The 14,348-nt window shown below is 37.4% G+C and overlaps 1 protein-coding gene across 7 annotated transcripts in view; it reads right to left on the bottom strand.

The window, feature by feature from the left end:
- Positions 1–8,996: 8,996 nt before the first annotated feature.
- Positions 8,997–14,348, bottom strand: part of ROBO2 (roundabout guidance receptor 2) — an 897,160-nt gene continuing 891,808 nt past the window's right edge. For all 7 annotated transcript variants that reach the window (XM_084538901.1, XM_084538898.1, XM_084538899.1 and 4 more), the window contains one exon: positions 8,997–14,314. In XM_084538901.1, coding sequence (XP_084395027.1) covers positions 14,313–14,314 — 2 coding nt within the window. In that variant the 3' untranslated portion in view covers positions 8,997–14,312. The remainder of the gene's footprint in view (positions 14,315–14,348) is intronic.

The raw sequence follows: 14,348 nt of genomic DNA, 5'->3' as shown, positions 1-14,348 counted from the left end.
TCTTTCACAGCAACTCTTGAACCTCTCAGCAGGGTGTAAAACAAAACAAAACCAAAGGCATCTCTCTGGGATTTGTTGTCACAGTGTCACATGTGACACAATGATGCTTAGACTTGCTTCTGTGCACCCACGATAGAATAAGCAGTGCTTGTATAGGAGCACAGCAAAGCCCTGGACATTTCACCCATACCACCTCTGCTCCCTGCATGGACCAGCTCATGGCCACAGCCCTCTCAGGGACCTGAATGTCATGTGATCACCAGCCAAAACACAGGCTGTGACCCCAAAATGAGGATAATCTGCCTGCTGATTCTCAATATATATATACATGTATATATATATATATATAAATGTCAGGAGGTGAGAAAATCATTTTCAGCTGCACTTAAAATCACCTGGATTAAAATATGATCCGAATCTGTTCTGCTTTACAGTTAAACCAGTAGACTAAACCATACTGGTAAGGGATATTATGTTTGTAAAATTTTACTTCCTTTTCAATTACATTTAATTTCCACTTCATCTTTCCTTTATATTTATTCCACAAACAAGCCATTGTGTTATTAATGATACAGAATTCCCCAAATCCATATGTTTTATGGATTTTATGTCAAACTGGACTCATAATGCTTTAATGAGGAAAAAGAACAATATTTTACTGTATTCACTTTTTACAGTGCCCAGCCAATAGGCCTGTAAGCAGTTTTAAATCTATCTGTAACAGCATCATGGAGATTACAAAAACAAAACCAAACAAACAAAAAAGCATTGCCAGCTTCTTCTGTCCACCTTCTTAAAGACCTAGTATATTTGTAGAAAAACATTAATTTCTCTCTGATGGCTGTACACCTACATACAGGTGTAGAAAATCCTGTCACATTTTGTAACAAGCAGAAATCAGGTACATGATAAAACACTTTAACAGTCAAGTGAATTTGATTCTACTCATTTTTCTGGAGACATCTAGATTGCCATATGTATGCTCAGAGATTTAGCTATTCATGTATTAGAATGACATATTTAAAGCAGTGAATTTCACATTAGCAATGCAGAGGGAGGAAAGAACGATCTTGGAAATTAGACAGTGGAAAGAATGGTGTTGGAAGGTAGCATGAGAGTTGGAAATCCTACACAAAGCAGAGAAAAAGAGTACTAGGGAGGAGGCAGAATGGGAAAAGCAGAAGGATATAAATTAGAAGAAGAAGAAAAAACTGAGATAGAAGATGGGAAGATGTAATAAAGAATCTGAGGAAAAGCTACAGTGAAAAGATGAATGTTAGCAGCTAATAAAAACATTAAAATGTTTAGATATCAGCATTTCATTGACATTTTAATAAGAAGTGTTCTTGTGTACAAAGTTAATGCCATCTTTTCATGAAATAACTTATTTGGCCCATTGTACCCCCACTCCTCCAGTTACGCCAATCACTTGCTGGCAGATTAAGATACCAAAATGTATGCTTATACAGTTTGGATTAAGCACTATTGTACACATATAGCCATGAGCACAGAAAAGTGCTTCAATGACTATTTATGAGATAAGGAATTTGCAGAAAGGAGTGGATACAACGGGAGGGGGAGTGGAGGGATAAGGGAAGAGTCATGGAGCAAAAAGGAAACATATTCAAGAGACATCAGTCTTGAAATTAGAAGCTCATTAATTCTCAGACTATTTTCAGAGTCTCTATAGAGATTTACCATATGTGACAGCTACTCAGCCTTGGAGTCCAATTAGAAATGTTTTCTACCTACAAGTCTAAATTACTACTGCAAAGACTCATCATTTTCAACAAAGTTTGATGAACTAGCTAGCCTTTAACAGCAATGTTTGGTGCACTAAACTGCAACTGGCCTGCTATTTTTCTCATAGCACTGCTGACAGATGAGCCCGATTATCATCCTAGATCCACCTTGCTCAAGCTCATTTGGACAACAAAGATAGCAACTGAACTGAAAGAAAATTCTGGGAGAAGTAATTGAAGAGAAATTTAAAATTTCAATAGAATTTCCTGGAAATTTGCCCACAAAGCATATTGTGTACATATCCACCTCCATCCTGAAGTTTGAAAGCATATCCCAGGATGCCTGCTGTTAATGTTGCAGCCCTACCCTAGCCAGCTTTCTCGCAGAGCTTCTGGATGCTCTAGGCCAAGACCAATTTGTCAATGCCAGGTTGTATGATGATTTATGACTACAGCCGAATGAGGCTCCCTAACTAGTTGTTTTGAACTGAAACCATTCCAAATCGCTAGCTGGCAAGGTGGATGCAAGCTTGGAGATACTGAAGTTGTTTATTGAATTTCCAGATATAGTCCACATCAGTAACTTCTGCAGTTGAAGGGAAAATTTGGAAGAGAAAATATTAAACTGTTCAAAGCTGCACCATACTTCAGTAAATATAACACGTCACAGAGGGAGCTAGACTTGTCTAGGAGATGTGAGAAATCTTCTCAAAGTCTGAGATTTATTTGGTCATTTTTTTTCAAGTCACACAAGGAAGGATCATCTGAACATACACGCAATATATGCCTGCAAAAACAGCAACAGCTGTCTCAACATGTACATAAATACAGGCAACCTCTAAATTATTCTGGTCCCGCAGGGTGAACAGTTACGCTCTGATTTTCCTTACCCCAAGTGGCAAAGAAGCCATGTACAACCCATAGAAGGGGATCAAAAAAAAAATTAAAAAAAAAAATCATGCACAACCCCCCCCCCCCCCCAAAAAAAAAAAAGAGTAAAAATGGAGGGTTAGAAAATTACAAGTAGTGAATCACAGAATCATGTAATTTGAAAAAGGCCCTTAAGATCATCAAGTCCAACCATCAACCTAACACTACCAAGTCCACCACTAAAGCATGTCCCCGAGTGCTACATCCACACTTAAATACCTCCACTGCCTCCCTGGGCAGCCTGTTCCAATGCCTAACCACCTTTCTGTGAACAAATTCTTCCTGATAGCCAATCTAATCCTCCCCTAGCACAATTTGAGGACATTTCTGCTCATCCTTGCATGAAGCTAATACTGAAATAACAAAAGCATTACAAATATTAGAGGGCAGACTGAAGGATTTAAGAAATTTAAGAGCTGTGTAATGAATGGCATGAATAAGGACGGACCAAGTGGCTTGTGTGAGAAGCATGGGATAGACATACACTAGCATCATTTCTTGTTTGGTGCTAAGACTAAGATGGTGCTTAATACATATGAAAGGATAAGGATCAGATCCTGTCTGGTAGTGAATTAATGCCTCTATCAAAATGATTCTCTTAAGGAAACTAATTTGTTTTTCTGAATAAGAATTTTCTTTCAGCAAAGCTGTGAAGATTGACAAAAGTTTTATAAAAAGAAAAAGAAACTATATCCTCTTTTAGCATCATTTTCTGAAAGAACACTTCTCCCTACCCCATCCCCATTCCCAGTCCAACACAGCCATCCAGGAGTGCTTTATCAGCAGGGTTATGCAAATAATGGGCTGCACCTCAAGTATGATGAACCTGAGCCTATTTCACGTGGTGGGGGTGGGGCGACGAGGAAGAAAAAAGAGGAGCAGAGACAAACAAATATGTTATTAGTGCTTCCTCAATATCACCAGATCCACTAGCAGGTCAAAGTTGTAATAATTTCAATCCAGAATAATAAAATCAATGCCAAAGAATGATGAAACAAGAGCTACCATGTCTGTTTCAGGTGTTATGATACCATTATAGTACAATAGCCTTATTATTTATTGTATTTCTTCCTAGTACATTCTGACCACCTGTGACAATTGTTTCTGAATCTGCACGGTCAAAACCTTAAATTAAATCTGACAAACACGAAAAGTATTTTGAGCTAACTTGTCCTCCCTTTGCAGTTGCTTATTATGTGAGTGACCTCTTTTTGTGTCTTACATGAGTCACATCCCTGTAGATTGTGTTTATTGAAAGCTGATTGTTACAAGTGTTGACATTGACCAGGTTTTATATACCAGGGAATTAAAATAAGAAGAATCTGACAAAGACATTGTAAATAACATGAGAAACCCTTACTAAACCCATACATTGTATGAATGCAGAGGAAAATTAAGTTACTCTGCTTTCAGAGGCTCTTTGTGGTGCTCAGTTCCCATTGTATGAGTGTTATTAAAAGTGCAAGCACATAGCTACAGATATAATGTCAAAGTCATTCACATTATAACAAGGTTTCAGATGCTCCATAATGAAGACTTCATCAGAGAGTGAAAATTATTGGCTCCCCTGTTGATGACTTTTACAAAATTCTTAAAAGTAGATAGTTTGCCAGCTGGATTAATCTTCCTGTGCACAGTCATTTATGAAAACTGAATTTTTACCATTGGCAACAATGCTGTAGTTGAAAAAACTCCAAGAATATCAGTTTGATGACAAACAATGGTCTGCTAAATAGAGACATGCTGTCCTGACAGCTCTGCTTCAGCTATATGGCATGATATGTGCCAGCAAAAGCAAAGAAGACACTTTGTAGCATCATAAAACTGCTTCCAAAAATGAGCACCCTGCAGCTATTAGAAACTGCGTGAGAATCACCAAATGTCAGCCTCATGCTCAACAACATTCAATTTAATAAATGGATTTAAGACAGTGAAGAACACAAGATGCTTCAGAACACCCTTAAGACTACCATAATAATATTGAGTGTTTGAGAGAGACTCAAAAGCAACTGCTCACCATAAAAAAAAAAAAGCGGGGGGGGGGGGGGGAAGGAGAAGGAGGGATTTTGTCTCGTTTTTGTTCCCTGGGACCAATTAAGAGCATTCTGTCATTATCATTGTTAGCACTAGGAACAGCATACGAACGATAATCAATTTACTGACATATCCTAATATTGATGGTCAGAGGCCAGCTCTGAGAACAACCCCACATTATTCTGGCAGTTAGTGTTGTTATTTTTTTATGAAATCTCCTTTTTTTTTTTTTTTTAGAAAAAAAAAAAAAGACAGCTACTTACACTTATCCAAATCCAAAGAAAAAATGAACAGTGGGCAAAAGGAATATTTCTATATATCCTAAGATCCACTGTGTGCTACAGAATTGTCTGGAAAAACAGAAGCACTATTTTTTGTCCTGAAAACTGCTGTTGAAATAGTGTTGGTTTTCTTATTCTTCCCCTCCATTTTATTTCTTCTTCTTGTCTTCCACTCCCACAGCCGCTCCATCTCTGAGCAGGCCTAGGAAGGCAAGAGGCGGCAGGGACATCAGCAGGCACAAAAAGACCAGCACCAAATATCTCCCAGCTTACACCAAAAAGGGACCAAAGCAGAAGAAACCTCAAGCACTCCCCAAACAACACTGAGTTTGCCTGGTTTCACTGACACTTTCTGTAACAGTACTGCTACTGCTAAAAAGGCATGTATGATTTACTTGTCCCGTAAAGTCCAGGTATTGGTCCAAGTAGGAGTTTCTGATTACAGCAACTCAGTGTCAAAGTGAAGTTTCATCACCCAGATGACTGTGCCAGAAATGTTATAAAATGTTTGAATTATATGATGACATTAGTTAAAGTAGGTAAAATTGTACTCAAAGCTTTGACCTTCAGCAAAAGTGGAAAGGTTGGTACTTACCGGAACTCAGAGATCTGGTGCTTTTACCACTAGTTTCTAACTAACCAATTGACAATAGCATATATGAAAATTGCAGTTCCTAAATCCCTCAATGAAATTATAAGTGTACCTTATCAGCAACCAAAAGCAGAAACTGCTGTCTGCTGTCTTTCATAGCCATGTGAAAGACCCAAAAGAATATGGAAATATGGAAATATTCTCAGCCAGCAATGAGTACTTGTGAAAACACTTGGAATTTAACTGACTTCCAAAGGATCCAAAGCCCATAAGGACAATGACAGAAGGAAACTGAAAGCCCTTTGTTTGGAAACAGGTTTTATATACACAAATATTAATTTACACAAAATCAGAATATGTTTGAATGTGTCAGGGCTGTAAGGTGCAAAGAACAGATAGCCAGTCTTTTGATGTGTAAAAATCTGTTACTACACTAAGGAGTTTATCCTGGAAAAGCTAGTAAATTGTTTTGATTGAAGAAAAAGCTAGTTTTGCCATAAAATTCACCAAACTCCAAATTTACTTGCAGGCTGTTGCTATTTATAGTTACTTATTAGTTTAGAAGTTCAGAGGCATGTTCCTTTGCTGCTACCAATAGGTGCACATTGACTCAAAGAACCACGTATGGCACAGTGTACAAGGACTGTTACACACAGCCTTAGTCCCACAGCTGTGATCATGTGCCCTGAATTTCTCAGGCTCAGTGTACAGGGTTGAAACACTAAAATCTAGACTCATCAGTGGCTCTCACTTAGAAATGCTCTAGAGGCAACTAAAGCCAATTACCGATTTTAAACCTCATATTCCACATAGATCAAACATAACAGTGAACTTGTAGAAATCTCTAAGTGTGATGCTTCTAAGACAGCTTTCTGGGCAAAGAAAGACAGAAATAGAAAAGCTTCATTATATGCCTAACAACAAGGTAGAAAATATGTAGATGAATCTCATGCCTGATGGTAAAAAAAGAAAAGAAGGAAGAAGGGGGTGGGTAGGCTGCAGCTAGTTTTAAGCTTGTGTCACCAGTGTAAATGCAAAGTGTTTGTTTATTAGCATCTGTAATTCTGCGGATTTGAGGACTGGGGAAGAAAGGGAGAGAGAGATTTATTTATTTCAAATACAAAGTGGACCAAGTGGCTGTCATTTTAAGATGGGAAGGGACAAAGAAAGGCCTGCAGTAGCTCAGGATAAAAAAGTGTTTCAGGCTATTGGTGATTAATTGTACTCTGCTATGCCACATCTCTTTCTATTAAACCTTAGATTGCCAAATCTGTTTCCTAATTGTTTTTGTGCTTCTCAGTCTTCCTTTTGTCTTGCATAGGAGTAGGCAATTTCTAGGCCATCAATATCTCATTAAGGGGTCTGGGAAGTGAAATGCCTTGTTTTGCTTTTAATTTTGTTTTCCAGGCTTTTTGCTACATTTTATGACATGGCATTTTTTGTTTGCTTGTTGCGGTCCATTTATTCTCTGGCATTCCTTTCCCTAGGTTATAGGTTTATTTGTTTCTTTGCCTGTTGGCATTCAAGGTGTATGCAAATTATTGTTACATGCTTCACCATCACTACCTATTGCTCTTAATTTCCCCTAATGACAGTCTCATTTGAATGTTAGCACCTGCTCAGGTTGTACATGTGTAGAAAACAACTTCAACTCATCTGTGAGCTCTTTTATTTATTTCTGTCATATGTCTGTGCCCCCCTGCCCCTCCCCCCCCCCCCCCTTTTTTTTCCTATTATGGTTTGCATCAGAGTTGTTTTCATGAGGAAAGAAATAATACAGCTGCATGCTTTCAGCCTAGGGCAAAATCTTTCTACTGCTAGTGCAAGTAGCTAGTGCTTAGAGGAAAAAGGAAGGGCATTCACGCAAATAGCTAATCAAAGGGTTTTTAATGATACTCATTAGGAAAGAAATTCATTAACAAGCCAGCACAAGAACATTCCCTGAAGCAAGAGTGATGCTACTGGTCACATCAAAGTCCCCACCTGACTAACACCTTTATTGCTGTTAATAGTAAGGCCAAGTTAGCAGCAAAATCAGTCGCATTCGGGCCCTGATAAGGAAAAAAGTCAGCAAAGCATGGTCATTGAAAATGGATTAATTGTCTTTTACTAATAAGAAGGGGTTTTCACAGGGTTGTATAGTTGAGCACTCACCATTGATGCCTTTGAGTTCATACAGTTTTAGGTTCCCCACCCTTCATACTCTCCCTCTCTCCCCATTTCTATTTTGATACTTCTGGCTATGTCCACACCGGAGGCCACAGAAGTGGTGCACACACCCTCGCCGTGTCCCAGTACCACAGAACCGCAAACCTCAAATGGGTGCCACTGCCCCCTTCTGAGTGAAAGCCCACAGGACACCTCCTTGCATGATGCAGCAGGACCTGTGCTGAACTGCAGATAGCTCATTCAGAAAGGACAAGGCACCCTGTGGCATACACCTCAGGAGAAACACAGCCCCTCAGCATCAGAGCCATTTCCAGCTTGCAGGCATATAATTGCCTTTTATTATGCTCACACCATTACTTACCTATAAAAGAGACTCTGTATTTTTCTGCCAATTCATTCCTAGAGATTAGTATTAGTATCTTGGGATGCTCATTTGCTCTGTAGAAATTAGGTTTTTAGACTGAACCAGAAATCTTACTTTTATTGCACTGCCCTGATACAGTAGAGCTCAGTTATTAGAACAAATTGGAGCAAGCGGCTTCCTGGTTGTTATACCCACATAATTACTACAGGCTGATACATGAAACTGCGCTTCACTCTCATGCTTAGAGGCGAGATCTCCATTTTGCAAGGACAGAGCAAGTTCTATTATGCATTTTACTGCCAAAGGAGGTCAATTAAGTTTAATTGGTTCTAATTAGCACTTGCTCAAGCTGTTATATTCTTTACCTGCATCCGAGTGGCTCTCCAAGTGCTGCACAATGGACTCCTGCTTTTGAACACAAACAAGAATTACTAATGGCATCCTTGAAGTCAAAAGATGCACTGATCAGCATAAATGGGGAACAAATATCAGCTCAAATAGTTGCAGGCCTTTTTAGAAAACAACAACAACAAAACAACAACAAAAAACACATTTAATCCCCATCTGGCTTTGATCAATTGAAGTGAATGCAACTGTGGACCTTGCTGTTGAAAGTTATAACACAGAAAGTACACAAATGTAATTATTTGCTATGTCATAACCTATTTCATAACCTATTTACAGCTGAAAGTACTAGAGAATAGGAGGGAAGAGTTCAGCAGCTAATTAAAAAAAAAAAAAAAAAAGCAATTTCAATGGTAGCTAGGAAAAGGAAAACAAAACCAATACCAAAACCCAAACAAAAGCAAACATGTACATCTCAAATGCTTTGGTTTTGGATTTTTGAGGATTGTTTTAAAAGTTTTCTGTTAAAGTGACAGTCGTTTTTCTTTTTTTTTTTTTTTTTTTTTTTTCATTCTGCTGCATAGAGAGGAACAACAACATCACTGGCCTAACTGTCATCATATGCAATTTTCAGTCCTCAAGCCATGTGGTGAGACAGAGGCATCAAATTCAGGATGGTCTGTGCCAGACTGAATGAGGAGTCTCAAGTCAAAAAAGAGACTGCAGTGCTGAGGCATGCTCAAAGAATCTGTTTTCTGCTGGGGCCTTCCTGGATGCAGCTGAACAGTTACATAAAGGCAGGTTAGAGAGCAAGCTAGTCCTTACAACAGCACCAGAGCTCAGAGCCAGCTCTCCCCAGACATCCAGTAACTGCCCACATTCACAGCATGTAGGAATAGCCAAGAGTCTCCTCTGGGTCCCACCAGATGTCTCTAAGCCATACGTATTATTTTGGGTGTAAGAGCACCTGGCAGGGCAAGAGGTCAGTCTAAAACAGAAGCAGGGAAACATGGTAGAAAGGTCAGAGCGGATGGTTGGGTACCACTGCTCTCCTGTGATCCCTGGCCCTCTCCAGACAGCAGGGCACACATCCAGCCACTCAAGACATGCAGAGCTCTGCATGATCCCCAGCCCCTCCACACCTCTTTTCTTGCAGCCCCTGTGCCAGATGCCTTGGATCCAGAGAGAGAGGCAGCACCAAGTGTACATGCCTTCAGGACAGCACTAACACAAGGACTGGAGAGGGTGGTCCCAAAACATGAGACTTGCCTGATCTGCAGTCCCAAGGTGAAAGTCTGCAGTGACTAACTTGCTGGAGACTTTCCCTGCCTTGACAGACTTTGTCCTTGCTAAGGTACAAGCTGCCTTACAAGGTGCCTAGGGAAGGGGTCCCGTGGTGCCTGCTGAGACTGCTGCCACATCTGCTTGGCAGCAGCAGACTGCTGGGGTGGGAACAATCAGGGATGGAGTCTCACACACCCTGAGTGTATTTCAGTTCCATTGACCTGGGTTGACCACGCATTTAAAACAAAGGACCAGATTTAGTGTCCCAAAGACACTAAATTTTGGTAATTTATTGTGACATGGACACTTAAAGCAATGAAGCTCTTACATAGTATCAGCAGTTCAGAGTTACATGAGAAACTGACGTGGACCTGGCTGATTCTAAATCAGCATAACTCTTCTTCTTTGCTATATTTCCTGCTGCTTGAATGTACCTCCTAAATGAAGTGTCCATTGCCCACATGGTTTTTGAAAATAATTTATTTTTAGCTAATGTGTTCCAGATAGATGGAAAAAAAACCATAACGTTAAAAAAAATAAAAATGAAATTAAAAAAATCCTCCCCTCTGCAAACAAATTCCCCGCAGACTTCATAAAAATAGGACAACTTTCTCCTTCTAGCTCCCCTGCTAAAATTTCCCAAGGCTGTTAATCATTAAAAAAAAATAAAAAAATAAATAAAAAACAACATGAGAAAAAAAAAATTACATTGTAGAAAATCCAAAGGAGTTGCCTCTATTTAAAAACAAACAAACAAACAAACAAAAAGAAAAAACACGAACAGTTTCTGACAGAATCTCCCCCAACCTGAGTACCTTTCCTTTGTCAGTTGTGAGGACTCTTTCCCAGCCCTAGTATACATCTTTTCTCCTGACTGCCAATGCATAAACCAGCATATTATTCTTTTTAACAGTCACGTCTTCCTTTTACATTGGCTTATAGTTAAATCAATATACTTAAAACATTCCATGCTCCTTTTTTTTTTCTTTTTCTTTTTTTTCTTTTTTTTTTTTTTCTTTTTTTTTGTATTTTTTTTCCCAAGGAATTTCAGGTGACAGCCAAAAGTTACTCAGAAGGTTAACTGACTTGGATAAGGACTTGAGAAATATTAAATAACAAAAAAGTCTGTTTGCATCACTGAAATGGTAGCAATACACCACTGAAGTACATGTAACAATTTATTATTTTACTCTTCAGCCCTCCCACATTAAAAATTGAGCATATATTCAATGCAAAGATTGAGAAAAATTGACCTAGCACCTATCCACATTCTGTGGACACCCTGTACTGGATTGGCAGTAGCTCCACCAATACAAAACCCCAGGTCAAGGGGTTCAGACCTGCTAAGCACAGGTTTTTACATGTGTACTACATTATGGGCTTTAAACAAAGTAAGCTTGTACTGTACAGTACTGTACTGTACAGTACATTGACAGTAAAGATGCAAATGTATCACTAGAATAGCTGCATCAGTGCAATTTCATTGGTACAACTATTCTCAACGTAGAGAATCTTCATCAGAAATCCCTATGGCAGGTGATGCCATCAGGCTACTAATAAGACAACTATTAGCTTAGTTCAGAAAACATGTTATAAAATGATCCTTGTTACCTGTAAGTGGACAGTGATGATTATAGCTCAGTCTATGTTATTATTGCCTGATTGTTTCCAGTTTGGATTTTCACATATTGAGTCCTTACTCAAGGTCTTTTAACGTAGATTTGAAATGTGAATATGTTTTATTTTTTCCCCAGTAAATATACAATACACACTTCAACAGTACTATTAACCAACTTTTTATGCCAATTAAACTTTGCTGCACTAACAATACCAATGAAACACATTAAGAGGTCATACTTTTTCGTGAACCAACTGTAGCCAATAAACAGTTTTGTATTTAAAAAAAAATAATAATAAAAAAACAATTCTAAGTGCTGCCACAACATCCCTTTTCTTTAAACACATTATTCACAATAAATGTTTTCTTTTTTTAAAAAAAAAAGAATACTTCTTTTAAAATAGTAAATTAAATGGCATTTTAAAAAATATGTACTGTGGTTCATTGGAAATACACTGTATAGAAAAGAGAGAGAGAAAAAAAGAAGAGACATCACCTGTAAGATAATGGAGACACTTTGAGATACACAACAACACCTCATGTAATATTGTAAGCAAATTATTAATGAACAAAAATGTACAGAAGCAGATGGACAAGTTAGTGAGTATCATGGTACTGCACAGCTTTAATACTGACACACATTTACTTTCCAGTGGAAGAGATAAAACACATATTTGAAAGTAATTGGGATGACTTTATCAATGTCTAATGATACTGAATTTTAAATAGAATATAGTAAGGTGTTCCACCAAAGCTCAGCACAAGCTTTCAAATTGACAGAAAAAATATTCTACTTAGTTAAACATTTTCAGGAGAATTCAATTTGAATTGTACCCCAAATAATCTTCTCTTCATATGATAATAACAACGTAAAAAAATCATTCATATTTATATACGATGCCTTCTTTATCTTGCTTGAACATTTTTGCACATTTTTAAGCCATGGTTTTAACTATAATGACTTAACAAGCAGGAAAATTACTTATTCTTATTGGTCACATATAGAGATAAATGCATTCTTTTCTCTCAAATTATTATTATTATTATTTTTTTTTGGTTCGTAACTTGCTAAATAACGATCTTGACCTTAAGGAAGTCAACTAGCATTTTTTTTTATATTTGATAGTGCTGAGTTATAGCTGATGGCTGTAGTGTTTTATCTTATCATGGAACAAGTTAATGAAATGAAAAGCAACACATATTTAGCATTTTAATTTACTTTTCTAAAATTCTGCCATTACTAAAAGTGTCCTTAATACTGGTGAGCTCCAAGGCAATATATAAAACAACATAGACTGGTTATACGAAAAAGGTATTCAAATGGAAACTAGTGTTTATGGTCAGATAACTAACAGAAATAAGCTGTAGGATGCAATATTTAAATTAAGCATCAAATGAGTGGGCTACCCACATACCATATTCTAAGAAAAGTTGACAATTTTCTCATTGAGATTTGAGAGGTACAGAAGATTTGGACAAAGTCATGAAAATTATTGAAGAGACAGGATGCTGTCATTAATGTCCACTTACAGAGTTTGGTTTATTAAAAAGTGTATAAACATGCATTATTTCCTCATCATAGTAGGGTGTGAAGCCACTCATAAAAAAAAAAAAAAAAAAAGTCAAAGATTTTCTTTGCTAATATCCAATTTTTTGGATGCATTGTATCTCAAGTAATATCTTTAATGCAAGCTGAAAATAATTTGACTGTTATTTTCCTTCCAAACACTAAAATTTAGTGAATTCAGCTTTAGCTCTCACAAACTTCAGGTAAAAGAACATGAAAGTTTGTCTAGACTGCATCAAAACAATTAATGTCATGAATTTCAGTGGTGCAGCTCTATCCTCTAATGTACTGTACATGTATTGGAAAGACGAAATAAGATACTCTGACATTTATTTTTTTGGAAGCAGCCTGAATAATAAGCAGTCTTAATAAAATTGCATCCTTAACTACTTACTAGGTATTCCTTGAGTTTATACAGTTTGTTACTCCTGGGAAATTTCTGACTTTTATTTTAGGTTGCAGAAATTAATGATAATTCTTTCCAAACTGCAATATAAAACAGCTTTAGTGAAACACCTTAATTTCTTTTGTTTGTAGCAAGATTTCTTTTTCTTCTCTTTACTTAGCGGCATTGGATGGCTAAAAATGGATACTAAGGGTATCATTCTAGTGAAAGGGTCTAGGCCACCTTATGCTACTGTTAATTTTCATATTCACTCTTTAAACAAACAGTTCTAACTTTTGACCCCTTCTTAAATTGGAAGAGCAGCTATGTTGCCTGCTTTTAAAAGATTTAAATCGGTCTCTGATGTCTTCACTGACATCAGTTTTGCCTGTCACTTTCTCATTTCTACACCCCAATGGAAAACCACCTAACATACTCCTTTACACCCAGCATTATCCAAAGTAGCTTACAGTACGTAAACCTTCTTCACACATTCAGTCTCTTTTTTTTCTTCATGTCATGAGGAGTAAAGTTTTGTGCTTATCACCAAATAAAATTGCAGTGCAAACTTTAAACATAAAAGTTACACAATTAAAAGTTAATATATGGCACCACAGCCTATTAATTCACATATAGTACAACAGACCAATAAAAACAGACATGAATATGAACATAGCTAAAAAGAAGGTGAACTTGCATAGCAATGCAACAAAAGAAATTATATACAGAAGGAAACCCTTTTCATCCTGGAGGGTGATTTTTTTTTTTCTTTTTTTATACTCCTGACAAGGAATAGTTTAAGGTGAATGGTGTATTAAAGAGAAGAACACAAGTAAATTATCTGTGGGATATGTGTGGCTGTGTGTCTTTACATTGCATTTACAGTTCTTTTAATAGTACATAAATAAAGAAAATGTTCATTGCACTGTTTAGTGTCATCACTTCCATGAGTTCAGACCTGATGGTCCATCAGAGCAGCTTGCAATGTGTCTTCTCAACTACTCTATAGAAAGAAACAGAGAGAAAGAAAGAAGTTG

This window comes from Aythya ferina (genome assembly GCF_964211825.1).
Source record: "Aythya ferina genome assembly, chromosome: 1".
Classification (NCBI taxonomy): Eukaryota; Metazoa; Chordata; class Aves; order Anseriformes; family Anatidae; genus Aythya; species Aythya ferina.
This window is presented reverse-complemented; position numbering and strand designations above follow the sequence as displayed.